The sequence below is a fragment of the Mya arenaria genome, chromosome 4, assembly GCF_026914265.1.
Source record: "Mya arenaria isolate MELC-2E11 chromosome 4, ASM2691426v1".
In the NCBI taxonomy this organism is placed as follows: Eukaryota; Metazoa; Mollusca; class Bivalvia; order Myida; family Myidae; genus Mya; species Mya arenaria.
In genome coordinates, this window is record NC_069125.1 from 7,978,214 (window position 1) to 8,005,207 (window position 26,994).

The following is a 26,994-nucleotide window of genomic DNA, read 5'->3' on the forward strand; positions in this document are numbered from 1 at the left end:
TTTATCAGTGGTATACACACACTGAATGTATACGTAATGAGAGGAAAACATATACACCGCCACATATCATATAATTGTAAGAGATAAATTCAATTATTTACCTCAAGACATTTCGTTACAAGTATTTTGCAACATAGTTAAAGATGCACTCTTACTCCCTAATAAGATTTACCACAATTTAAATCAATGTTTTAATATACCAAAAAGGATAAATAAATGTCGGGAAAAAGATTCTTATAAAGGATATGGCGTTTAATTTGAAATAAAGGTGCAGAAAACACGGTATTTCTACTTTATGAGACGATAGTAGATCACAGTTAATCTTTTAGCATTCACCAATCATTTCATATTTTTGCGCTTTCTGCTATTAAATACACCTTTACAAATTTTGTTATCAGTAATCAAATATTTTCCATAAATGCATTATTAAGTAAGTAGTTATGAGTTTATCACTCAAAATTAATGTTTTTTACATGTGTATGTATTGATTTTAAATAAGAATGTCACTTAAACGTATTATTTTACCGTTAATGTTTCTGCCCATGATATTGTCACACCCTTCGAAAGCTTATGAGAACATTCAAACTGTGTAGAACTTTCCAAGAGAAAACTTGAATACGACAAAGGCATATCAACATAATCGTAGTCTTAAAATGACTCTGAAATGATAATTAACCTTATATTCCATAAATATGTTTCAATATTTAGAAATACAAAGCCTGTCCGCGAATTCTAACGGATCTATACAGTGAATGGAGTCAATGATGAACGATCATACGATTGACTTAAGTTATATATTGAATACCACCCCAGATCAACAAGTATAACATTGTTCTTGCACTAGTCAGTCATTCCTTAGATCGTTCCTGGATGTCTGTGGTCTGGATATGTGTTTCCCAGTTTTCACCATCAAATTCCTCCACTTTGACACTCTCAACGGTCCCAGGGTCAAGGCTGTGTGGCGTCACACCTAATAAGTAACAGAAATGCAGAACGTGAGTTTAAATGATCTACTGGTGTTTTTGTAGTTATTTGTGTTGTCATTGTTGTTTGAGAAAACGTCCAGGAAATGACCGTCGTCGGCGTGCAGAACTTCATGCTGGTCATAACTGGAAACTGTTTAAAGATGAAACTGTGTACGCATATTGACAATGAGAATACAAAGTATTCCTCGTAAACCTCGTTTCCGCAAAACACCCTACGCTCGGCTCGGAATGACCCTATCTTACACTCTCGGCCATGGAAGATACTTATAATCTTTTAAAAATAAGATCAAATGAAAGAGTAACAATGATCAAATAACCAATGGGAAATGTGTTTTACAACTTGGCTTACAGAAGCATCAATGAAATGCTTGTTTGAATTGTAAAACATCATCAATATTCTAATGAGAGCTGTATTGTAGATTATAAGTATCTTCCATGGCCGAGAGTGTAAGATAGGTTCATCCCGACCCGAGCGTAGGTTTACCGAGTTTCCGCAAAACACCCTGCGCGAGGGTCGGGATGAACCTATCTTACACAAGCGGCTATAGTAGATGCTTTTTCTCCCACCTCAGTTAAACAAAATTAAGTAAAAATGTATGTTTTTGCTGGAACTCTTTAGTGCGTAGTAAAAATAATGCGTATGGATATGCGATAATTCGTGGTCATGGATATTCGCGCAGTGATTCAGAGTGTGTAAATTGTCTGATCGGTCTTTAAATAGTTCTAAGAGCGAAGCATTATTTCTTGAAAGGTGCGTGAAAACTGTTTTCTGGTGACATTTGAAGCGAGAAATAATTAACTAGCGTTCTAAATATTGCCACAAGACAAGGTTTCCATGATGCACTTCAAACAGACGCTACAGACGACAGTCTTCAACAAGGGAGGTAATTACAATGTGGTGAATATTAAAAAGGAGTTCCATACGGGCATTTTATCTTCGCCCGTGGGCAAGATAAGAATTTCTAGCATGGCTAAATTATTGGATCTACTTATCGGAGGTGGGAGAAAATAATTTAAAATGTCCCAGAATATGCCTTATTTGGCCAAAAAGCATTAGCATTAGTATATTATTAGTATCTGCTAGACGATGTTTTGTGTTTGATCATAAAGGCAAGTTTAATAACTCCATTCAACAAAAGTTAAAAGCAATCATTGCCGTTTACGAAATAGGAGTGAGAACCTTTAATAATAGGTAATTCCAATAATGAATGATTTGTTTATACCTACAACGTAAATACGTAATACACCATATACTTATACTGTCCAAATATTTAAGTACATTTAAGGAAATTTGATATGATAACAAATGTTCTTGTTAACACATCTTATTATTATTTATTCTGCGAATATGGCAGATGCAATTTATAATTTAAGTATATCCGTATTTTATTTATTTAATCCAAGAGTGCATACCCACGCCGTCGGGGTTCGACCGAGGAGTGTAGAAGCATTGGACGCCACATGTCTTGCAGAAGGTGTGTTTAGCTTGATGGGTGTTGAATGTGTACGTCGCTATGTTGTCTGCTCCCTGCAATGTGAATATCCTCCTTTACTAGACAGTACCCATATTAAGGTTCGTATGATTCCATGCAATTCGTTACGGTTAGAAGCAAACCCTACATCGCATTAGCGGTGGCCATGGCCTGCTGGGAAAGGAATGAGTATGCTGTCATGTTGTCTGCTCCCTGCAATGTGAATGTCCAGCTGTACTAGATAGCATAAGCAAACTGTATCCACATTAAGGTTCGTATGGTACCATGCAATCCGTTACGATTAGAAGCAAACCGTACATGGCACAAGCGGTGTCCTTGGCCTGATGGGAATGGAATGAGTATGTCGTTATCTAGTCTGCTCCCTGCAATGTGAATATCCTTCTGTACTTGACAGCTTAAACAAAAAGTACCCATATTAAGCAAGGGGGGGGGCGTAATTTCGTTTCATACAAACATTAAGTGAAAAAAAAGTTTCATGGCAAACAAAATGGCGGATTAAGAATGAAAAGTACCGATTCTGGTACCATCTTTTGCCTGGTAAGTGAACGTTTTCTTTAAATGTTGAAAAATGTATGCGTTCAGTATGTGGGGAAAAACATATTCTTCGATCGACATTTTAGTTTGGTATCATAACTTTAAACATAACATAACATAAGGTTTATTTTCGATGTAAGCATATAAGCTTATTATCGCATGCAAGATGTTATTACAAACATTCATGAAAATGGAATGTATAACAATAATGCGATCATAGCATACAAAAATGGTAAACCGCAATTATCGCGGGAGTGCGTAAATACATAGCTATACAATATATATCACACAGGAATGTTGATTAAAGAATTTCTCACTTTATTTGCCTTAATCACATAAATAGCTAATTTATGTAATATTTGGGGGGAGGCGTATCTAAGAGGTTTACAAATTTAAACATGCTTGGTCTTCCCCCAATATAACTTTGGTATATAGTGTTCCCGTAAATCCCTATATGAAGGACAAATTAACAGAAAGTGGAAATCATCTTCTATGTCATTATTTCCACAAATTGTACATTTGCTGTCACTTCTTGGAATGTTTGAGTACCGTCCTTGTTCCACAAATAGTCTATGTGATGACAATCTTAGTTTACATATTTCATGTCAGCATTTGAATGTTTTAATAGATAATTCACCAAATTTTATCAGTAGAATCCCGCAATATATTTGGGGCCATGGCAAGTTTGTAGTATTGTTAATTTGAGCGTAAATGAATCGAATCCTTATTTGCATTTGTTATCATGATGGTCGATGCTAATTTAAGAACATGTACCTGTTAATTCTTGAAAGTAATTGGAAGTGTAGTAAGATTTAAAACTGTGTGGTTGCATGTTCGCAGACCGTATAAACCCCCAAGGTTAACTGCTGTTTTCGTTGACAGTGAAGCGGAAACCCGATTATTTTTATTCCCAGCAAACACCCGACGTGGGTACGACGTCGCTCGACGTGGGATTCTGGCCCAAATTTCACGAAACTTCTTAATCTTAACAGGCTTAAGTAGCTTATTTCAATAAGCCAAAATACAAACTTAATTAAACATAATTTTGATAAATGAATAATTGTTTATTCTGATAATCATGATGATAATTCCTAAATAAAGTATAAAAACTCTTAAAGAAGTTAAAGCGACACTCTTCTTCAAAATCAATACATACACATGTATAACAAACATCAATTTTGACTGATAAACCTTTAACTTCTTACTGAATGACGCATTTATGGAAAATATTAATTACTGATAACAAGATTGTAACTGTGTATTTAAATGATTGGTGAATGCTAAAAAAAATTACTATGATCTTTTATAGTCTAGGTAGAAATACTGTGTTTTATGCACATTTCTTTCAAATTAAACTCGGTATCCTTCATAAGAACCATTGTTTTCGACATTTTTTCATTCTTTGAAATATTAAAACAAAATGATTAATTGTGGTAAATCTGATTTGGGAGTAAGAGTGCATCTTTAACATTAAATTATTGAGAACCAAAAATAGTGAGCTTAGCTTGATCCTGTTATAGGGGAGTTTCGAGAAATCGGAGCCTGGTCAAGACGAGGCCGCCCGAATCCCACGTCGTGGAAACAAACCCTGACGTCCATGGGACGTAGATTTACGCCTTCTTCTCGACGTGGGATATTCATCAGGTGTCTGTTTAAATGCATTTAATCAGTTATTTATATTTTATTTTAACAGTAACGAAATTGTAAATTATATTTTTGAATAACTTAAATACGGTTTTTCCACCCTGACATGTATTTCGGGAAATGTTATTATACACATGCTATTGACACTTATGTTTTATTTTACGATGTTTCGTAAAAACACTTTTATGGCATTAATAAATGCCCAATTTTCATTCAAAGCTTGTGTTACGTTTTCCCTTCATCCATACGAGTTCGACCCGGCCTGTCACTTAGTACCTTGACGTTGAACAATACATAAATGAAATTTTATGATAACATAAAATTATTTATGGAATTGTTCAAACATTAATTTAGTGGTATTTAACCATGTCAGCATCCTGCATAAATTATTGCCTCAGCCAATCACCTTTGAGTTTTATCTCAAGTGGCTCTGAACAGCCAATCGCGATACGTTCTAGCCATAACTGATATATTTTTAGCGTGGGCGAAAGCCTTGGCATTTTATTTTAGTTTTCACATAATCCTTGACGTTGAACAATACATAAATAATAAACCAGAAGGTCATCGACCCATGAGGCATAAAGTGCACAATGGTGACAAATACAAATAATATGTACGTGTGCGGCAACATATTAATTTAACTAATACATTTATAAATGTTTTATATGTAAGTTATTATAATTAAGTTATTATTATTAAGTTACTTAAAACTTGAGCTTCTTGCCTGTATATGCCCGTCTGCCACATCCCGTTAAGTCCTCTGTGGTAGCAGTAGAGATAAATTATTACGATAACTAGCGTTCTTAGCAGCGAAAATGTTTATCTAAATATAACATTAACGTGAAGCCACAAGATATCTGAAATAATATAGAACTGATGGATTGTGACGTCGTCTCGACGTCGGGTTTTTGGCGTCAAATAAATTTGCAAAACCCACCCAAAATCAACGTATACCAACGTCGGAGCCCGACGTCGAGTCGACAATGAGGCGACTTCAATCATTTGCTGCGTGGTATCGATGGTGTAATGTTTTGTACTTGTAGTTCTGTTTTGTGACTGAAGTGTCTCTCCTTAAGTGTTAAGACCTGGAACCTTGTGCCTTGGAAAAGGTCAATGTTGTTTTGCAACAAAACAAGAAATAAAATAAAAAGTGTACCGCGTGCAACTCTTATCTACACATGCATATAATACAATATTGATACATATAATATTATGATAGGACGCTTTCCTGGCGTCGTCGCGAATGTAAACATGGACGCATGTATATACACCGTACAAGTCAAGATACAGGTCGTTAGAAAAATCGTCCTATTGTAAAAGTCATTTGATGAATACAGTTTAAAAAAGCACTACCAATTAAACTGCACTTAGATTTAACGCGATCTTCCCCTGACTTTCCAGAAATGACGGCATACATCTGTGGCAGCATTGTGTTAGCGCATTTTCTTGAATGTAACACAAAGCAGCAGCTGAATTATTTCTTAAGTTTCTTAAGGAAATACGGAACTTTCCAGAATAAATGTTTTATAAATACAGTATTATATATCTTAAAATCTTCAATACAAATAACATATATTAGTGTGTAAAAGGAGGCACTCAACACAAGGTTCTATTTATGTTATAACGTTATCGGAAAACGACCGTAAAGTGATATGGATGTTTTAATGCGGCGTGGTGTTTTTCAGGGTCGGAAACATATCGACTAATAATAAAATCAAACAAAACATCTATTTACAACCATTCTTTTTTAAATACTTGATATGGCCGTCAAAATAATATACTTCAGTAATTATTACCTGCAAAAGTTTAAACTTGGAGGCTGGCACAATAAAATGGTCATTTTGCTTCTTCTTACAAATGCTGCAGCTGAAAGATACATTTAGTGTATAAATATAGTAGATGTAAAAGGAATTCATGCCACACATCATTTATCTCATACTTAAAGAAGTCAACCAGTTCATACACCTTTTTTGTACATTTCAATTTTAATTTTACATTTAAAGATAATATTTTGGATCATTCGTTAAAAACCTTGGAAAAAACTATCAAAAATAGTTTTGTAATATAAACTAACCAATAACTCCAATATAATAATGCATTATACAAAAGAAGAATAGTTTTTTGATAAAATTACTCTTGTAAGTATAAGTGTTGCTGCTACAATGTGTCGCGAAACAGCTTGCATGTTTAATAACAAAAAATGTCAAGTATTGCATGCCAGCTTCTGCTGTCTACTTCTAATCTAAGATTCAAGTATTGCATGCCAGCTTCTGCTGTCTACTTCTAATCTAAGATTCAAGTAGTGTATGCCAGCTTCTGCTGTCTACTTCTAATCTAAGATTCAAGTATTGCATGCCAGCTTCTGCTGTCTACTTCTAATCTAAGATTCAAGTATTGTATGCAAGCTTCTGCTGTCTACTTCTAATCTAAGATTCAAGTATTGTATGCCAGCTTCTTCTGTCTACTACTAATCCAAGATTCAAGTAGTGTATGCCAGGTTCAGCTGTCTACTACTAATCCAAGATTCAAGTATTGTATGATAGCTTTAGCTGTCTACTTCTAATCCAAGATTCAAGTAGTGTATCCCAGGTTCACCTGTCTACTACTAATCTAAGATTCAAGTATTGTATGCCAGCTTCAGCTATCTTCTACTAATCCAAGATTCAAGTATTTCATGCCAGCTTCAGCTGTCTACTACTAATCCAAGATTCAAGTATTGTATGCCAGCTTCAGCTGTCTACTACTAATTGAAGATTCAAGTATTGTTTGCCAGCTTCAGCTGTCTACTACTAATTGAAGATTCAAGTATTGTTTGCCAGCTTCAGCGGTCTAGTACTAATTGAAGATTTAAGTATTGTTTGCCAGCTTCACCTCTCTACTACTAAACCAAAATTTGTATCAGACTTCCCTCTGTTTATAATGCTACCAGGAAGTGTAAATCAAATCCATAGCGAAGAAAATATAACTTTTTCAAATTATTTTGTGTTAGACTTATATCTGCTGTTACTTTAAAAAAGAGAGTTTAAATTACTGATACAAGTGTGTGTTTTTATATGAAATCCATAAAGGTATAAACTATTTTCTGCAATTTGTTTACAAAGTGTAGTTTCTCAAACGAAAGTACCCTATACTATTATTTTGTACAACTTAGCCTTTCGATAATCAAGTCAAGGTCAAGAAAGCCACGACTAGCTGTGTTAACATGTTCAATGATGCTGTAGTGTGTATCTCTATGCAATTTGTCTGTTAGTTAAACTTCATGCAATGAATATGTTAATCAGTTGAAGTTCTCAAGGTACTTACCGTCTCAGTTTGAGACAATATGACAAAAATACATTACCTACGATGAAACAGTCTTACTTGCAACGGTAAACATGAAGATTTGCGGGTGCATCGACCTCGAACCTCAACGCGCCACAATGACAGCCACCTGAATGCTTTATTGACATGTTTTTTATGCCTGGCCTGTTTCAGTTTCGGTTTCGTTTTAAGGTCATAGTGTAGGAAATATAGCGTAGTACGGGAAAAATTAATCATATATTACTCATTTATCCTATCAAGTTTCAATTTCTGTCCCATTACTTGGCATTTTTGTGGCGAGGTGCATACTAAGAAGCTTGAAAAAGTACAAGAACGAGCCCTCAGATTCATATACAATGATTACACATCTGATTACCCAACACTTTTATCTAAATCAATGTTGCCAACTCTCAAGCTTAGAAGGTTAAGGTCCATTGCTATAGAAACCCATAAAATTATCCACAAGCAGGGTCCAATGTATCTACATGACTTAGTGGTAATAAAAGAACATTCCTTTAACTTTAGATATAAGATGATGGCTGCTATCCCAACTGTAAGAACTACAACATATGGGTGCAATTCTTTCCGCTCCGGTGCCCCTAAACTCTGGAACTCCCTTCCACAACATTTTAGGGAAGAAACTAATTTTAATCATTTCAAGAGTTTAGTCCGGGCATGGAGCGGAGATAACTGCAAATGCTCATTTTGCATATAAGAATGCTGTCATATAACATGCTGTAAAATGTCTTAATCAAAGATATGTTGGATGGGACCTCGCGAGCTTAGACTGCCTAGGCAGCTGGTCTCTTTCAATGTGTCTTTGATTTAAATCCTGTTAATTAATTGTGACTTCTTTTGTTTTATTTCCCATGCTAAATGCATTGTCGTATTACCTTGTGATTCGTATTTTGATTAACTTATGCTATAAATTATGCTAATCTACCTACATTCTATATATAGTCTAATGTCTTTCAACTGCCAAATATGTTTATGTGATTTTACTATAAGAATTATTTATTTGTTTCAAGTGTACATACTGAATATTATCATTTGCATGAACTGATGTGTGTGATATATTAGTTACATAAATTATGCTATTTATTTATAATGTCGGTCAAAAGCTATTCATAGCTTATGTTAAACTGTTGATGATAGTACCCGACAATAAATAAATATTGACTTGACTTGACAAAAAGATACAGGACTTTAGTGCCTGAATGGTTTGAATGCTCGGCATGTAAAAATGATTGGTTTTGGTTTAATTGTTTTTGGGTAATTACTGAATCAGTAAAGCTTTTTAAAAGGAATAGCATAAAGATGCACAGTATTTCATATCGTCGGATACCCCCAATAGGCAAGTTCACTACTACTGGCAAGTGTAGTTAAGCTTCGTTGTGTATAACGAAATTAAGTACCGCGGATGCCAACGATGAGTGTTACAAAGTTTTGCAATGATTAACTAAACACGTGCCATTCTTCAAAACATTTTTGTTCATCCTTAAAAAGGTATTGAAACGACATGTAGTGTATTATTATATTTATGCATTAAGACGTCAACATATAAAAAATTATGACGAACAAGAGCATTACCTTAGACTATATTGATCGACTTGTGGTTTGCAACTGAACGATCCCATAAACTATAAGAATATCAACTTTAATTTCTTATTATTATAAAATTCGTTCGCGAAGAAATAAAATAAGCAACTTTTAAACAATTAGGAATCTAAAGAGCTTGTTTCCGATACTCCTTTATTTTATTTGACTAGTTTAACAATGACCTATGGTATTTCTAATTTAAGTTTATAATGACCAATAAACTTCTTTATTGTATTCAATCCATTTTTGTGAATTTCACAAGAAGTCATGGTGATTTTAGACGGCCTTACGGCCGAAAAAGTATAGCCAGACGGTCAATATATATGAACAGGGAAATCCGATCCAAGAGCCTCATCGTTGGCACCTGATCCGGGTTTAAGGGCTTCAGCAGTCAGCCAAGCTGGCATTGACGTTTCAAGTCTAGTATATTCGCAAAGGATCCCTGAATACCTTTCTTGTTGATATGCCAGGTCAGTTTATGAGTACATGGCTTTTCTTCTTCTTAGGAAAGCATGCTCTTTCTCCAGGGAATTAGTTTCAAGTTGTATTGGTCTGAAGACTAACCCTTTATGCATTAGGCTATATCAGACACCAATATTGAGACAAACATTGAATTTGCCATTCAGGTGCAGTTTTACCAAAATGTTGGTTTTTCCAGCTGCCAGTGGCCTGGAACCAAACATAAAAGCTCAATACCCAACCAGCAGCGACATATAATAATAAAAGTGGTACTAATTGATAACATTGTAATACATTTAATGTCATATGGATCTCGATGGCAGTATGCTGCTTTTGCTGCTTTACCATAAAAAGATTAAAAAGGCCTCATTCACGGTGTTTATATTGGAAACCTTATTTAAACGTTCTTCAGACTGAGTTATGTTATTTACATTTATGAACAAACATCACGTACCTGTGCATATGCATTTAAGCAGTTTTCTTGTAAATCGAAGCTTTAAGTCATTCAAACTAAATAGCTTTCTTTACGCTTTAATAAGAGCTTATAAATTAATGAAGCTCTTATTTTAAACTGCTGATGATGTTTTATCATTGTTACAAGCATATTGTTTACATTTACACAAAACAGTCATGTTCGATGTCTGACCCGATAACACGTGAACGAGTCACAGTTAACCAGTCATGGTCAAATCAGATCAGATTAAAGTTTTGAAAGTCGGCAAGGCAAATTAACAATAAATACAAACTCGATTTCCATTACCAAGCTAATGTATAGAAACAACAGATGTAAGACATGTCAAAAGTATGCCGAAAAGGACTAGGCCGATTTGGACCGAGTTGACTCGACACCCGTTTTATACATCGTTTAGGAACCGATGATTGGTAGAGCTGTACTGGTTGGATGAATTCCAATTAGGCACCAGGCTTGCCGGAATAGTCTGACGCTTAGAAAACTGGTGCAGTCTGCGAACTATCTCTTGTGCACTCCCTAGCTGTTTCTTCTAATGTAAGCTTATTTTTATACGTTTTAAACTTTTCTTGGCAGAAAGTTTGGAAGTATATTACTCCCTAAAATTGATTCCTTGGAAGTACAAAAACTTCCATAATTTTGAAGAAAACTTCCAAAGTTAAATGCCTGAAAGTTGAAAATATCAAAAGCTGTTGATGTAAAATGAAGTACTATAATATAAATCGGTGAACTTGGCAAGTTATAGTTGCAAATAATTTGATTTTTAACATAATAGTTGAAAAATAGTGGAAACTATATTGTATTCGGCAGACTTAAACTTCCTCATATCAGTAATAAAACTTCCAATAGAGATGGACAGGAAGTTCATGTTTCCAGTTTTAAATTCTTAATTGAAGCCTTTTTTAGTTTTGTACGATGTATATGTAGATATATGACGGACGAGATAAATAATAACACGGCCAATTCGCAAGCATGACAAAATGATATGTAAGCGTCTATAATATTGATAGTATTCGCTCAATATTAATAAATATAGTTCCTGTCCGTTGACCATACGGTTACCGGAAGTACGTCTAATGTGAAGGTCAACACTCGCAGTTTGTGTGAACAAAACAAAATAGTCGCAAAGAAATGGGTCAAATTCGACCTGGTGTTTACCGGTTTTACTCAATTTACAGGCATAAAAAGTTTATGTATAGGCCATTTGTAAATGGATATAAACAGCTTATTTTGTGACAGCTGACTAACGGTTTAATTTCGGTCCTTTTCTGTGATACACTCGAAAAAGTGTGACAATGCTGGCGATCAGCTGTTTCAGTGTAAGAAGGGTTAAGCTCGGCCATGTGCTGGAGCAAACTTACAGAAGTGTTTCAGTGTCCTCACGAAATAATGCTGTTATATCAGAGAAGAGACAGTCTCCCTCACGATCTAACCACACAAGTATTCAAAGTGCAATAGACAAAGTGTCAGCACAGGTAAATATATTTGCAAGTGTTTATAAATATTTAATGATATAATGATCAGTTAAAACTAACAGAAAAAGAACTGCATGTTTGGGGTGTGCATTCAAATTATCCACATGTTTGTATCCCATTTATGACATCAGTTTAGTTAGTCTAAAATAATAGACATGTTATACGGGATTCTTCCAATCCGTAATGTTTAAACAGGAATGTGCAAAAAACGGGGGTGTTTTAAAAATATTGAAATTGTTTTAAGTGAAGTATGTTATGGTTGAAATTGATCAAAAAGAGTTATATTCATATTTTACCATGTAAGTGAAATGTTATTTTGCACTAAACAAGCATTTAATGCATTAAAACAAGTTGTTTACCTTTCCAATAAACGAAAGTTGACTGACACAGACAACAATTATGCGAAGGGGAACAACTCGATACAATCATAATAGCTCGGCCTCCTCCGACAAAGCTTCGAGATAGACCTCGTTATATAATCGTAAAAATTTGGCCATGGCCGAAATGTTCCGAGCGATGTAAAACTGTGCCCTAAAGCCTTGCAGGTGCCCTTCATGTATATATCGTTATGTTTTGACAGAATGAAATTTGAAATTATTTTTTTGTGTACGGAACTAATATAAAATAACATTATCTGGTAATATTTCTTGTTTTTATGATATTTTATAGACGCTATATGCTTTAACCCGGAATCCTGATCGGAACAACTACCCACTTTTGATACTAAACAATTTGTACGTGAAGGATTTGCCATATCAAAAATCTAAAAAAAATCCGTCAACGTACAATTATTTGGACTACAGTTTAATAAAACAGGGCCTGGCATGTCCTCTACTATCAACTACAATAAATGGAAATTTCCAAATTTAGTCAAAAGGGCACATTTTTCAGGAAGGCTCTGACCCTATTTACAAATAACATTAGTGGTTAAAGTTATGTTTAGTTACAAACCACAAATTTTACTGACATAATTGGAAAAGATTGTTAGTGTCAAAGTGCTAGTTACACTACTAACCACGCGTTTTTTGCAGACTTCACATATATTTATATCACCACGATTTTTCCTTACTGCTGACGTTATCTTTTTAATCTAATTTTCACCATACCCCGCGATATAAGCATAACCCTCAGGGTCATAGGCAGCGTAGCGAATTGTTAATAAATGGTAATTAAGGTGAACAAGACAGACAGACATCATTTTACTATGCTTTGAGTTCTGTTATGTATTTACTCTGCCTACTTATGGCAACAAGCTTTCTTTGAAAAACACCTGAAAATTTGGAAGCAACACCCCATTGGCTTCCATGATTACTGTGATGACACAATCTCTCATGCAGTGGCAACACATTTTTTTGCAAAAGAGACGTGGTTGGTAGTGTAGCTTGGTTTGAAACCAGACTCCTCAATAAGACAATCTAATCATAGAAATTAGAATTTGTTAAAATTTAACAACTTAACTCCACTTCCAAGTAATAGTATTAGAATTATATGTCAAATCTGAAGAAGGTCAGAACGAGCATTGAAATCTAGTCCTTTAATAAAGATGCGCTCTTACTCCCAAATAAGATTAACAGCAATTAATACAATTGTTTCAATATGCTAAAAAGGATGAATAGTTTTGAAAACAATTGTTCTTATGAAGGATATCAAGTTTAGTTTGAAAGAAAGGTGCAGAAAATATTGTATTTCTACCTTTTGAGACGAAAGTAGATCACTGTAATTCTTTAGCACTCACCAATCATTTAATATTTTTGCTTATTAAGCTATTAAATTCACGGTTACAAATTTGTTATCAGTAATTAATATTTTCCATAAATGCATTATTTATTAAGTAGGTAAAAGCATACATGTGATAATTTCTTGGGTCGATTCCGGGACACTCGTCGTAATGTCAACGCACACTAGGGGGGTCTGGGGGCATGCCCCCCCCCCCAAATTTTTTTTAAATGGAGAACGTCTGTGGTGCATTCTATAGCATATCTGGGGCTATTTTAGTCGTTTTTAACGTCGGGAAAATGTACCTATTTTGACTGCCAAGACATATTTTTTACTTGACATGGTTGTTTTTTTTTCTGCATTTTCTTGAAAAAATAAAACCACCAGATATTTTCCCAGGCTTTAAATGAAGTGCTTACCAGGAGGATATGCAGTCTACTTTCGGTTTCATCAAAACAGGAAATAAACAACTATACGGGCACCTGTTTTCCCGCGCTTTTAAGAACATGCGTTACAAAATATTTATTTTTTCATCACATTTAAAACGTTTGCAATTTATTACACACAATATTTTCCAGACGATAAAGAAGATTTTCCAGTCGATGAGCTTTTTTCCGTTTGGAGATGCATATAATTTTGATAGAGACGTGTCAACAATCGGCTGTATAAAGCGATCACGTGACTTACCATGGTCACGTGATTAAAGCACTCTATATAACCACCTGTAAACCCCATATCGTCAGTTTTATTTCGGCGTAAAAATACACACGATAGATCGGAAAAATGGTCAAAACACTAAAATTCCTTATGGACGCGTAAGTTGTTTAAAGTTGTTTAAAGTATAACGACGTATCGACTTTGAAATTTGAAAGGAATATGGGATGTTTTCCGTGTTTTAATTTTGTTTTTTTACTCATTTTGTCACTTTCTTTGAACTTACCTTCATGCTCGTTTGTTGGTAAAATGTGTAAAAAATATCAATTCATCAATTAAAAACTATCATTCATAAGACCAAACAAATCGATATGAAAACAATGAATTTGTATACAAGAACCCTCCCCCACTCGTTAAGCACAACAATAGGCCGATAGATCAATTATCGGGTGATTGACGATGACCTCGACGACACACGTACCAATTAACGGATTAGTATCATCATGTCCTGTGTTTTACGACCAGTGTCCCAGACAGGCAAAATAGCCGACTTACATTGGTAAAATTAAGATAATCGATTCCGATTCCGAGATTTTTCTTTTGGTTTTTTTTATGACTTTCCGGGACAAACATGCACCCTCCGTGACTCCGTGACAGAGATACGATTTCCGGGACAATCCCGGACGTCCGGGACGTTATCACATGTATGGTAAAGGATAATCGCTCAAAATTTATGTTTGTAATGCATGTGTATGTATTGATTTCAGACAACGCGAAAACTTTTTCTTCTTCACAGGACATTGCGACAGGTAAACACTGAAAGTTTACCTGTCGCACCAAATTTTTACCTGTCGCAATGTTACAAACAGTATTCAGTTACATCAGCCTAAACCTTGATTTTAAGCCTCTTAAATAAGTTTTGTAATTCCCCATTATAACAGGTTTAGATCTTTTTGGTTAGATTTGTCCTACAGTACTATAATAAATTACAAAAAAGCTAAACATCATGTAAAAAAATCAATATTCGGATCTTATGTCATAATTTTTTTCTTCCCTTGCCTCCAAAAAAACCCTCATATCTGGTTCGTCTACCCATGGAACAGCTAGATCTTACTCTTTTTATTTCATCTTTAAATTAAAGATACAGTACGGTTATAAAATGTAACGAATTGTACAAGTCAAACTCAGGCACAACATTTATGCAAAAATGAAAGTAGAGTTCTTGTTATTGGCAATGTTAAACAGAGCGGAAAGAAAGTCAGCTCGGTATATTAATCATTAACACGATTGCCGGGAACCACTTCGCCGAAAACAAATTCATACGGAATTTTGTAATTTCCGAACATTTCCGTAAAATAAAAGTATTAGAGTACGAGCTGAAATCGGAACCTTACGCGTTTTATCGGCTTTTACGGAAACATGTCGAAACGGGGTTTACAAATAGTGATACACGGATTAACACGCTGAATAATCATGATATAATAGTTAAAAATAACTCTGAACATTTATTTAGAAACTAAAAGTAAATGTTCCGAAAATTAAACAGTGCTGACTGTAATTTTTCACCGGACATTGTGACCGACCAAAACAAAAGTTTCGTCGGTCAAAATGAAAATATACCGGACATGTCCGACTGTCCGACAGACATTCGCATTGTCTGTGATTTCGAATATGAGTGTCTTAATAGATAACAGTAAAGGAACAAAATTATCATGTCAATTGTCTGTTAGACTCAAAAATATATAAATCCTGCTACCCTAATATATATTTGAGATGATTTGAGGTACTGTAGAATAGACTCAGAAACGTGTCCGGCTCTTTCACCCAATATATACCAGCTTCTTTCCCTGGTTGGAGATTTTTCTTAAAGCTGTACTCTCACAGATATACCATTTTTACAAAAAATTTATTTTGTCTTGGAAAGAGCAAATTTTTGCACAAATATCTGCAAACCAATGATATAAGATTGCTGACAAAAAATCAGATTGTATATTATTATATTTCTGTTTGAAAAATAATGTTTTATGGCTTAAACCGTTACTAACGGTTTAAGAAAAATGCATGAAACATCTATTTTGAATTTACATATAAAAATCTGCAATCTAATTTTTTGTTAGCAGCCTTATATAACTGGTTTCTATGGATTTTCGCAACAATTGGCTTGTTCCAAGACAAAAAATAAAAAAGCTGTCTAAAAGTTTAATCTGTGAGAGTGCAGCTTTAAGACAGTGCTGTTATTCATTTTCACTTATGCGATGGTAATGTGTACATAGTATGTGCGTCCGTGCGTCTGTAAACAATTACTTGTGAACGCGATACAGTCTTCAGTTTTGATTGTATCTCGATGAAACTTGTACAGTATCTAGATATCCATTAGAGCTCGGTTCCTTTCGAAAGATCCGCCCATAAATGCCTAGATTATGGGCCATGAAAGTTTTAAAGAAATGCTTTCTATTTTAAGCCAGGTCTGCATGAGCGAATTCATGTACATGTAAATTCAAGTCTAGAGTTAAGGGAGACAATTTGCAAGTCTAGGATTTTGAGAGACAATTTGCTTTTTGCTTCTGCAGTTGATTTTGTGAATTACTCTGCCTTGTTTTTGTTGAAAGCCTAAAGGCCATTTTTTAGCTTTAAGTTCTGTAGTTTGCGCATTCATCTTAACAAAATTGGGTGTGAATGTTTAATTTATGCACCTGGTGTCATTACTGGCCACACCCAGGGTTCACAGGTTTGGTAAACATAAATCTGGAAAGGTTTGAAAATCTTTTTGTGTGTTCGTGCATCCATCTCAGCACAATTGATTGTGAATGTTTGTTCAAATTGATCAATGTTGTCCTAGGATGCCCTTGACTTTGACCTTTTGACCAACTCTTTTTAACTTTTAAAACTACAGAAATTTTTACTATGAGTACAGTTTTGAAAGCATTTTTTTTGTCAGATGACTTTTACTTGGCACATATTAAAATAGTTCATGCAACTAATCTGCTTACAATACTTTCTGGGCTCAGATGTTGAACGTGCTACGTTTTCAGGTAACCCAAACACAAAACATAAAGTATATGTCTGTTGCCTTTTACCCATACATACATGCTCTGGATTGATATGACCACAAAAGCCATGCCAGTAGAGCATAGGCCCTTTTGGGCCTCTTGTTTGATTTTGGAGTAAAAAGTATGGCCCTAATATTCACTTTAAAAAGCATATAATTCCGCCAAATTTGTGTAAAAAAATCAGCCAAATAAAAGCATGAGAGAGCTGTTTTTCACCTTCAAAATCAAACCCAGTTAAAATGAATTTGATAAAGTTTACTAAGTTCGCTGATTTGGTCACAACATTACATGAGCTATTAAAAATAAATTGGCATTTTAAGCTTAGCTATAAATAGTTTTATTATAATTTGTTTAGCTTATTTACACTAAAATAACAAAATCGTACTTGAGGCACTTAATTAGATAAATTTTATAATACTGTAAACAAAATGTGCTGATCTTTGTGATAGGATTGGAGATTAAGACTTATAAGTTAATAAATACTATGGTATGGTTAGAAATAATAGGATTTCAAAAGTAGACAAGATACCATTTGTCAGAGTGGACATCATATTGTCTGGTATGTGTTAACATGATGTGCAGACATCTGATCTAAAATGCAGACAGATTAGGCTGAATGGGAAGTTTTATTTGATTGTATGACTAATCAACTGCAAAAATAGGAGTTTCTCAGTTCATTAAAACACTAAACCTATTAAAAGATTCATGTTCAGTAGTGCAATATTTTATTTTAATTTTGTTCAAACACAATTATTTTCCTACATGTTTATATAATAAATATTAGAATGGACCTCTTGAACAATTACCAGTTTTTATCCTTTCTAAGTCAGTGTATTTTGAAGGTGTACCAATTTTATATTTTATTTGTATCCATAAGGGAGAAAACAACAACAATCAAAACAAATTGTCAAATGGCAATATAAAAATAAAGCCTATGAAAAAAACACCTTGGTTTGGATGACCCAACGGGCCCACCCAAAAGGCACCGACCCTACCGTTTTAATAGTCAGTTGTTAAAAAAAAAAAAGGAAAAAATTAAGTGTGTGTTTCAATACTTAGTTTAAAACCTTTAAAGCTTTATACAGAAGAATAATTTCACACCATTCTCCAATAACAGCAATAACATTCTTACATAAAGCCTTATAAAAAATATAAAGCCTTTCTACCCTGCCTGTTTTTGAAAAGGATCATCATGTGTAACCCTAAACCAAACCATTTGTTTGAAACCTTAGGGTGGAGTGGAATTTTTTTTTTCGGGAAAGCCGGAAACAAACAAAGATTTTGTAATGCCTTATACGGCAACTAGACTCACGACTGGTTCCAAATTAGTTCAGTTCCCATTTAAGGATATCAGTTCAGAGATCACTCTATGCTGAATAAATACTGTTGAAATTAGATACTTGTTTTGTTTATAGGAACAAAAAATGGCCATGAAAATTGAGTTCAACAGAGTTTGAACCTCACCCACTTTAGATTAAGTATATAAAACTCTATGTTGGATAAGAAGGGATTTTTTTTTTTTTTTTTTTTTTAAATTGTTTCAAGTATAATTTTTATTAAGATCATTTTCATGCAAATAGTACTATTTCTTGGAATGGTGTTCAAAGGTCACACTCACTCATACATATGTATTGCTGTTGTTAAGGAGCCTTATTCTGTCAAAAAATAATTACAGTTTATGTTTAAAGTATCATTATGTTTTAGTGATGAAAACTTATTTATATGCATGCATATCCAAATGACTTCTCTTAACCTTTTGACCTTATTTAACCCCTAGAATGAAAAAAAAAAACATGCATTTATTGCAATTACTAAAAAGAGGCAGATATAGCACCAATGTTGTTTAGTGAAAATCGCAGATAGGTACTCAGTCATGTTTTTGTAAAATGCCATTTTTGTGTTTGACGAAATAAAGTGTGGCAAATCATTAGGAGTGTTAAAACTATGATACTATAAGCTGGAACCCCTCAGCAAATGTTGATATTTGCTCAAATATCATTGTAGAAGACCACTATTTTTATATATATTAGCATCCACAGCTTTGTTGTTGCGTGATTGGTTGATTGAGATGACATTATCACGTGAAGTTATCAATTTATGATCAATAAGTCATAAATGTATGAAATTCTTTATGGTCTAGTGCTGTTAAAAAAAAATCTTGTGTTACCGGAGTGAGTGCGCACCACACTAAAACCATAATATTTTTTATACTATAACAGTTACTGTTATTTTTTTCTGCAATTTCGATGTCATAGAGTAAAATAATGATAAAATAAGTGTTTGCATATTCATTACTGGGAAAACTTGCTATTTAGACCAAAAACTTTTTAAAAAATGCAAATAATTGGTATTCAGATTGTCACAAATTTCATATTGACGTTGGCGCGCTAAATTTAGATTTGCTTTTGGTTTTGTTGCACTTGCGATAAATGCATGTTTTTATCATTTAAGGTGTTAAAAAAGGTCAAAAATGTTAAGAGAAGTCATTTGGATATGCATTCAAATAAATAAGTTTACATCACTAAAACATCTAGACAACATCATTCAGAAATTTATCGCATGTTTTGTATACCCTCAGCCTAGCCAGGTCATTATCCTGGAGGTCACTAACAGTGCTTATCGGCCTCATGCAGACATACCATGAAGTGTTTATAGCATGTTACAAGGCCAGAGTATATGGCTACAATTACATATGTACCGTCTGTATTATACCTTGGGATGAATGCCTATTGAAGTCAAATGTACACGAAGAGGACACTGCTTAAACTCTGTATCAAAAAACTCTTTCACTAAGGCCTAAAAAAAAAATTGTTTGGTTAGGGTTACATCCTTTTCAAAAATAGGTAGGGTAGGTAGGCTTTTTTTTTATATATATTTTTTTTATTAGGCTTTATATAAGAATGTCTTTTTCATCATTGGAGTATGGTGTTAAAGTTATCTTCTATATAAGCAATTAAGGTTTTAAACTACATATTAAAAAACAAAAAACAAAAGTTTTTCATTTTTTTTTTTTCAAACTGACTATAAAAACGTTAGAGTTTAGAGTCGGCGCCTATTCCGTAGGTAGGTCTGGTAACCCGAACCAAATGTATTTTTTTTAGGCCTAAGTCTATGATGCATGTTAAAATAAAGTTCAAAAAAAAGGTCAAAGTATTTGGATCTCAATATTTTTTAAGTAATGTATTTCAGGATTTTTACAGATTTCATAACTAAATTATTGCAACCTTTTCAATTCATTTTGAATTATGACAAGCCGTCTTTTGTATTTTCTTTGTGCCAACGAAAAAGATGTAGCACATTTGTCATATTACAAGTTGATATGGCCAATCCAAGCCTCAGATTTCATATCCTCAATATAAATGCACTTTAGAAGGTTGTATTTTTAAAGTACAATGGCAAGTAGTGGTTAATTCGAGAGATTTATTATATTTGATTATTGAAAGTATGTAGATTTTGGCGTAGGTTTTGCTTTCATTATTGGTGAACCTGTCATGGTTTAATGCTGAGTGTATGAATTTATAGACATGTAAACTGTGAATAGAGCAAATGTTAAAAACTGGTACACTTTAAAAAAAACAAAAAAACTTTGTTATGCACTTTATGAAAGGAACCACTCTGTGACCCACTGATTTTTATGTGGGCAACATTTTTATGCTCCCCTTCGAAGTAGAGGGGGTATATTTCTTTGCACATGTCGGTCGGTCGGTCGGTCGGTCGGTAGACCAAAGCTTGTACGAGTGATAACTACACAATTCCTGAATGTATGGTCATCAAACTTCACATTAAGGTTGGGCCTGACCAGTAGATGACCCCTATTGAGTGAAGGTGGGGGGGGGGGGGGCGGCATTATGTCTTGTTGTTTTAAGCTTTGTTGAAATTGAGTTCTTTTACTCTCTTTTATCATTTTATTATCAAACCCCTATTTGCTACTTTAAGATGTTGACAGATTATTTGTAAATTAAGGAACAAGCCTTAAATAATTTAATTCTATGTAAGGTTACTAAGGCCTAATAAAATTGTTTATATAGGGTTATCTAATCCTATGTAATAAAAGCCGCCAAACCAAGTAAAAACAACAGCAAAAAAAACACTCCATGAACACACTTTTTTAAAATGACAAACTGTCAATAATTATTAACAGTATTATGCTCCATACCAACAGCAATATATATATTAGTGACATTTGCAAGAAATAGCGCTATTTGCAAGAAAACAATCTTGATAGAAATATTACTTGGGAATAAGTGAAAATTGAAATTTTGCTGATTTTAATATTGTTTTTCACAATTATTATTTTGTTGCCTCAGATTTTTTTTAATGTTAAGCCAGGTCTACATTTTGGAGCACACAACTTCAGTGAAGTTTTAAATTGTCCCCCCCCCCCCCCCCCCCCCCCAAAAAAAAACACTAAATAAATATATATAATCTGTGAGAAGTATTTTTGGGCTCTTACTTCATAATCAAAATTTTGAATGAACAAGCCTGAACTCTTACTTGATGATTGGTATAAAAAAATAATAAGCCCTGCTTTACCAAATCCACAGTTTGAGCAAGCATAAATAGCAAGCTTGTATTCTCATGTGCTGATTGTGACTGCTGTGAATGGATCCATCTGTCCCAATTTATTTTTGAAGGTATAAGGAAATTAAAGTAAATTATAAGTTTTGTTTGCGTATAAAAATAAGACAACCATTGTTTGACGCTACCATTGTTTTGTGTATTTCAGAAATCTAGTCGGTGGACAGCCTACAGTGTTCTAAACTCCGGGACCGCTTCAACAGAGAGACATATACTGGTAAAATGGCTAAAGATAAGATAATAAGATAAGATAATAAGATAATCTTGTCGGCATGTTAGAAGCTTATATAATCAGGCTGTCCAGCGGCCCTAAAAATCCTAAAAATTGTTGTTTTTTTTCAGGTTTGCTAAAATTCCTAATTAAACTCAAAATTCAAAAGGAATTCCTAAAAAGCCCTTATTTTATATGTCGATTCCGACTTTTTTCATTTTTCTACGCTAATTGCCTTTAACAGTTTTGAAAAAACAAACTAATACACTCACTATTTCATGTTTAATGTGTCTTTAACGTAAAATAACAGCTGAGGCAATGGAACCCTGTTGTATGCCATTCCTGTACTTTAGTATGTGAGTTTATTTCTTGTTAAATTTGCAGAGGTTAAGTCCATTATGATGTTTACAACCACCATATTTAGCCCATAAATTCCTAATTTTAACCCTAAATTAGCCATAATTGTTTTTTTATCCCTAAAATTAGCCCTTTAAATTTCTTGCCAAAAAATGCTGGACAGCCTGTGTAATTTATAATTGTAAATTCTTTAACTTTAATAAATAATGTTGGTTTATAGATGATTCAGTTTTGAAGATCCAGGGGGGGGGGGGGGGTTAAAAGATGCATCCTAGGAATGAATCGCTCCCGTGAATTTTAATTATGCATTGCTGCACTTGGTGTGCAGGCCAGTTTAGTCGATACATCAGGTTTTCTTATTCATTTATTTGAATAACATCTGTGTGCATATTACCACAGTAAGAAATCAACAGCCTTGAATGTTTGAGCATTATTAATTTGAGAAATTTGCATGTTAGAGGGATGATCAAAATGTTTGTAGACACCATCTTAAAAAATGATACAACCACTGGTTCTATTTATATGATAATAATTGTGATATTTGTATAACTGTTTATATGTTAATGTATTAACATGAAATTTGGTATAAGACCAATTTTACTAATTGAATGAGTCAGTACACAATAACCTGTGTCTACAGATGTTTGGATCAACCCTGGTAACATGCAGCTACTTGCAACATCATTTTAATAATGCAACAGAATTACTACTTATTACAATCATTGTTAATGTATATTAAATGTCTAACCCAGAGTCTGAGATGTAATTCTATCATTTACAGGGATCAAATTTAACGGTCTCTAACTCGCAAAATGCGAGTATTTGAGAATTAAAAAATGTGGGTAGAAAATCCTGGCACCCGAATATTTTTGCAACCGCGTTTAAAATCGATAAATTCGCTCAAACTGTACTTTGCGCTTTAAAAACTAATTTTTGGAAGTTTATAATAGATAATCACGTGACTGTGTGTGGACGCTTGTCGCTGTGTACAAACGTTATTATTGGATGTTTAAGTAAGTGCCTCGAAGAAAACTGTTTTAGATGATCACGTGACCGTATATGGACGCTTGTCGCTGTACTCAAATGTTATTATCGGATTTTAAAGTAAGTGCCTATAGAAGATAACTGTTTTTGTCTGGTTTGTGATTTGCCATTGCCAAAAATGGAGAGGAAAATAATCAGTTACTTCCCGCCATAAAAGGCCCGCAGAAGGTGAAAATGCTGCAGGCGACGCGGTGATTGACCCAATGGCCCCAACGACCCCCGAATCTAGCGAAAAAGCATCCATAATGTGTCAGTGTACTTCGTCACAAACCAAAAAGTCTGATTCTATGACATCTATCAAAACCGCCAGGAAATGATTGAGCCTATGAACCTCTGCTTGCGAGTCTGGTCCTCTACCCAACTGGACTTACCAGACACCTTGCTACTCAGAAGTCTTGAATGGCTAATAGTGACTGTAACACTCCTCCTCATTTTACATTTTGAAAGTATAATCTAAGATGGGGAGGAGTGTAGTCACTGCTAGTGATTGAAGGCTTTTGAGTAACTAGAAGCTTAGTTAGCCCAGCCAGGTATATGACTTAGTCTATGTGTGAATTGAAAACAAAATGTCAAGGTTTATAGTTTATTCTTATCTTAGTGCACTTGGTAAACAGATGTACAGACTGCAACAACAAAACAACTATTTTAGCAACCTACAGCAACAGCCTTTAAATAACTCCTAGTAGAACCCACCATTTTGCTAGTGGCAAAAAAAGTTAAATTCAATCCCTATGTTTAAATTGAAATATGCAAGTGAAGATGCGAGTGATCTATTGATATAGTAAAGTGTCGGCCTCTCGCCCAAGAGGTTGTGGGATCGATCCTCACCAGGGTTATTTTCTCATGGCCTCTAAAAGTACTGGTTTCTGCCCAGGAAACAGACCCAAGAGTGATTCATATATATTCGCTTTCAGCTGTCTTCATAATCAAGCTTAAATAAATTAGTATAGATCCAAATAAAGTAGATCCAGTGTTTTTTTTCCACTTATAAGGGATAGCGTTGTTTTGGCAAAAAAGGAAAAATACTCTTCATGATTCATATAAATGTTCAATTTGTTGTCAAACCTTTTATTCAGCAAACCTATGAACATTTCCATGAATGACACTCAATTGCTACATTTATTAAATGAGGTCAATACTCGTCAAAAAAAAAATTAGTAAGTAAAAGTTAAATTTTATGAACTTGGTAGGAGAAAAATATACTTTTTCAGGAGGGGAATGGGGCTGAGTTTCGGCCTAAACAAACGGCAAAAAAACCCACTGAGATCACAACAACTATTACATGTCACATACTCATTCATTGTTCAGGTTATGTCTTACTTTTGTTATGTGAAGACAAATTCATATATATATATATACATGTATGTATATATATATACTCCATTTTGTTGCTTTGCACCAGGATTATGTAAACACAAAAAAATGCTTGGGCGGATTGCAGTTTCTGCTAGAATCAACAGGTACAAAGGCATCCAAACATCTGATGCCAAAAACAAATAGAGTAATCTCTGGTGCAAGTGAACTAATTTTTGAACTATTCTTTCTTTGTAACATCATGGTTGATATACACGTTATTACCTGTTTATCTTGTGATGTTTCCTTGAGCGGATAATGTAAACAAGTATATTCATCTTTGTATTCTTCATAGATGGCCTCATGAAAGGAGTATTTCGATGGTTACATATTTATTGTACAATGTTATTGTGTGGAAATTCTGAAAGAATAGTACACGATTATACATTCAGAGGATATAATTTAAACAATAATGAAATCACTTGTATGAGAGGTCATTTGCTAACCAAGATATCTTACATGATTGCTGAGCCCTGGCAATTTTTTAATCATAATTAGTAAATTTGTTATGAAATTCAATCTTGTGGTCCTGTAACATCTTACAGTTATCTCAATGTTTTTTTAACCACCCTTCAGGGCTGAACTGATCTTTATTCCCCCTTCAGGGCATGGCTGATCTTGATTCCCCTGCCCCATCCATCAGGGCTGGGCCACTCCAGAATGAGTGCTAGGAGAAGTGTGCCTTACAGGGCCTTGAGTTAACCAGTTTCCCTTTTTGTTATTTCTGACTCGGAACAAGTATCCCAAAAAGAGTTAGACACCTGTCAGGGCCTCAAGTTAGCCTTCTCCCTACTTTGTTATTACAGGGTCGGGCCAAGTACCTCCAGAAGGAGTTGCCAGTGAGGATTGCCCACAGAATAGCCGCCTTTCAGGGCCTCCCATACAATGTGGTCAGCAATCCAACTATTTACAGGGTGGTGAGTAGAAAACTTAGTTGTGAAGTAATGGTTATTGTGTCAGCAGGCGCCGAAAAACTTAAATCAACATGTTAGACAGTGTTAATTTATGATATGTTAGATGTATTGGTGTCATTAATGTTTCAATTTTACGTTTAAAACTGTTTTGAAGTGATTGATTTTTTTTATTATGACTTTTTTTTGATAAACTGTTTCCGGTTACGGTAGGGTCATTCTATTTACAGAATGGGTGAGAAAGAATAACTGTAAGGCTTTTTTTTAATGAAATGAAGTATTTTTTTAACAATTCGTGAATGAAATAATGAACTATTGGTGTAAAAATAAGTAATGAATTGCGTGATTGGTGTAATTATTGGGGATATGAACACAGTTGGTGTGGTTAAAATACGCGTGGAGTTCCACAATTCATTCCTCAAATGTAATCCTTTCAAAAATGATATAATGGTTAATCTATATAAATTAAACATAGAAATAATCTTGATGTTAATATCTATAATGCATGAACACATCTTTGCATCCTAATGATGGATGGCTTACCTCAAGTGTTACAGAAGTGATGAAATAAATACAGAAGCTTTACAGAAACAGAAGTATTGATATATTTTTTTCCCTTTAAATTGGCAATGGCTATGTACTTAAACTTCCGTTAAAAAAAAAGCGCACCTCATTTAAATAAAATATGAAGCCCCAGTTTCTGGAACAATTTCAGTACTGTATAACAGGATCAAGCTTTGATATCTCACTATTTTGATTTGGTATAAATTGTTTAATTTTTTCTCCTTTAAAACTCTTTTGAGACTTTAAAAAAACAACTTTTTTTACAAATAAAGTATGTTTTGGTTTATAAAATCAAGTTGAAGAGAGTAATTTTGCTAAACTGAAACCTTTTACACTTAAGATATTTCGAGAACTTGGGGCATGGTGTTTATTTCAATTGTTTAAGTTGATATTGTGGTAATCATGCTTGTATCTCTCTTAGTCATCAATTATTTATGCAGTGCAGTTGTATTTAACAAACGTATAGACTCTATATTATTATTAGTGGTGCATATTTTCTGCTTTAATTGCCTGCTATATTTAATAATTTGTATTATGAATTTTGATATGTTGACAATCATTTTGAGAATTTAAATTTGGAAGGCAAATACTTAAAAG

The 26,994-nt window shown here is 34.1% G+C and overlaps 2 protein-coding genes across 2 annotated transcripts in view; one reads left to right on the forward strand and one right to left on the reverse strand.

Moving 5' to 3' along the window:
• Positions 1-71: 71 nt before the first annotated feature.
• LOC128231247 (centromere protein V-like) lies at positions 72-8,149 on the reverse strand. Its single transcript, XM_052943802.1, has 4 exons — positions 8,018-8,149; positions 6,454-6,523; positions 2,400-2,514; positions 72-970 (listed from the first exon to the last, which is right to left on the reverse strand). The coding sequence occupies exons 1-4, from the start codon at positions 8,104-8,106 to the stop codon at positions 849-851; spliced, it is 396 nt and encodes a 131-aa protein (XP_052799762.1). The 5' UTR covers positions 8,107-8,149; the 3' UTR covers positions 72-848.
• A 3,403-nt stretch (positions 8,150-11,552) lies between these two features.
• The window catches only part of LOC128231238 (3-methyl-2-oxobutanoate dehydrogenase [lipoamide] kinase, mitochondrial-like), a 48,306-nt gene continuing 32,864 nt past the window's right edge, over positions 11,553-26,994 (forward strand). Inside the window, exons 1-3 of the mRNA XM_052943787.1 lie at positions 11,553-11,959; positions 22,106-22,174; positions 25,729-25,839. Coding sequence (XP_052799747.1) covers positions 11,780-11,959; positions 22,106-22,174; positions 25,729-25,839 — 360 coding nt within the window. The 5' untranslated portion in view covers positions 11,553-11,779. The remainder of the gene's footprint in view (positions 11,960-22,105; positions 22,175-25,728; positions 25,840-26,994) is intronic.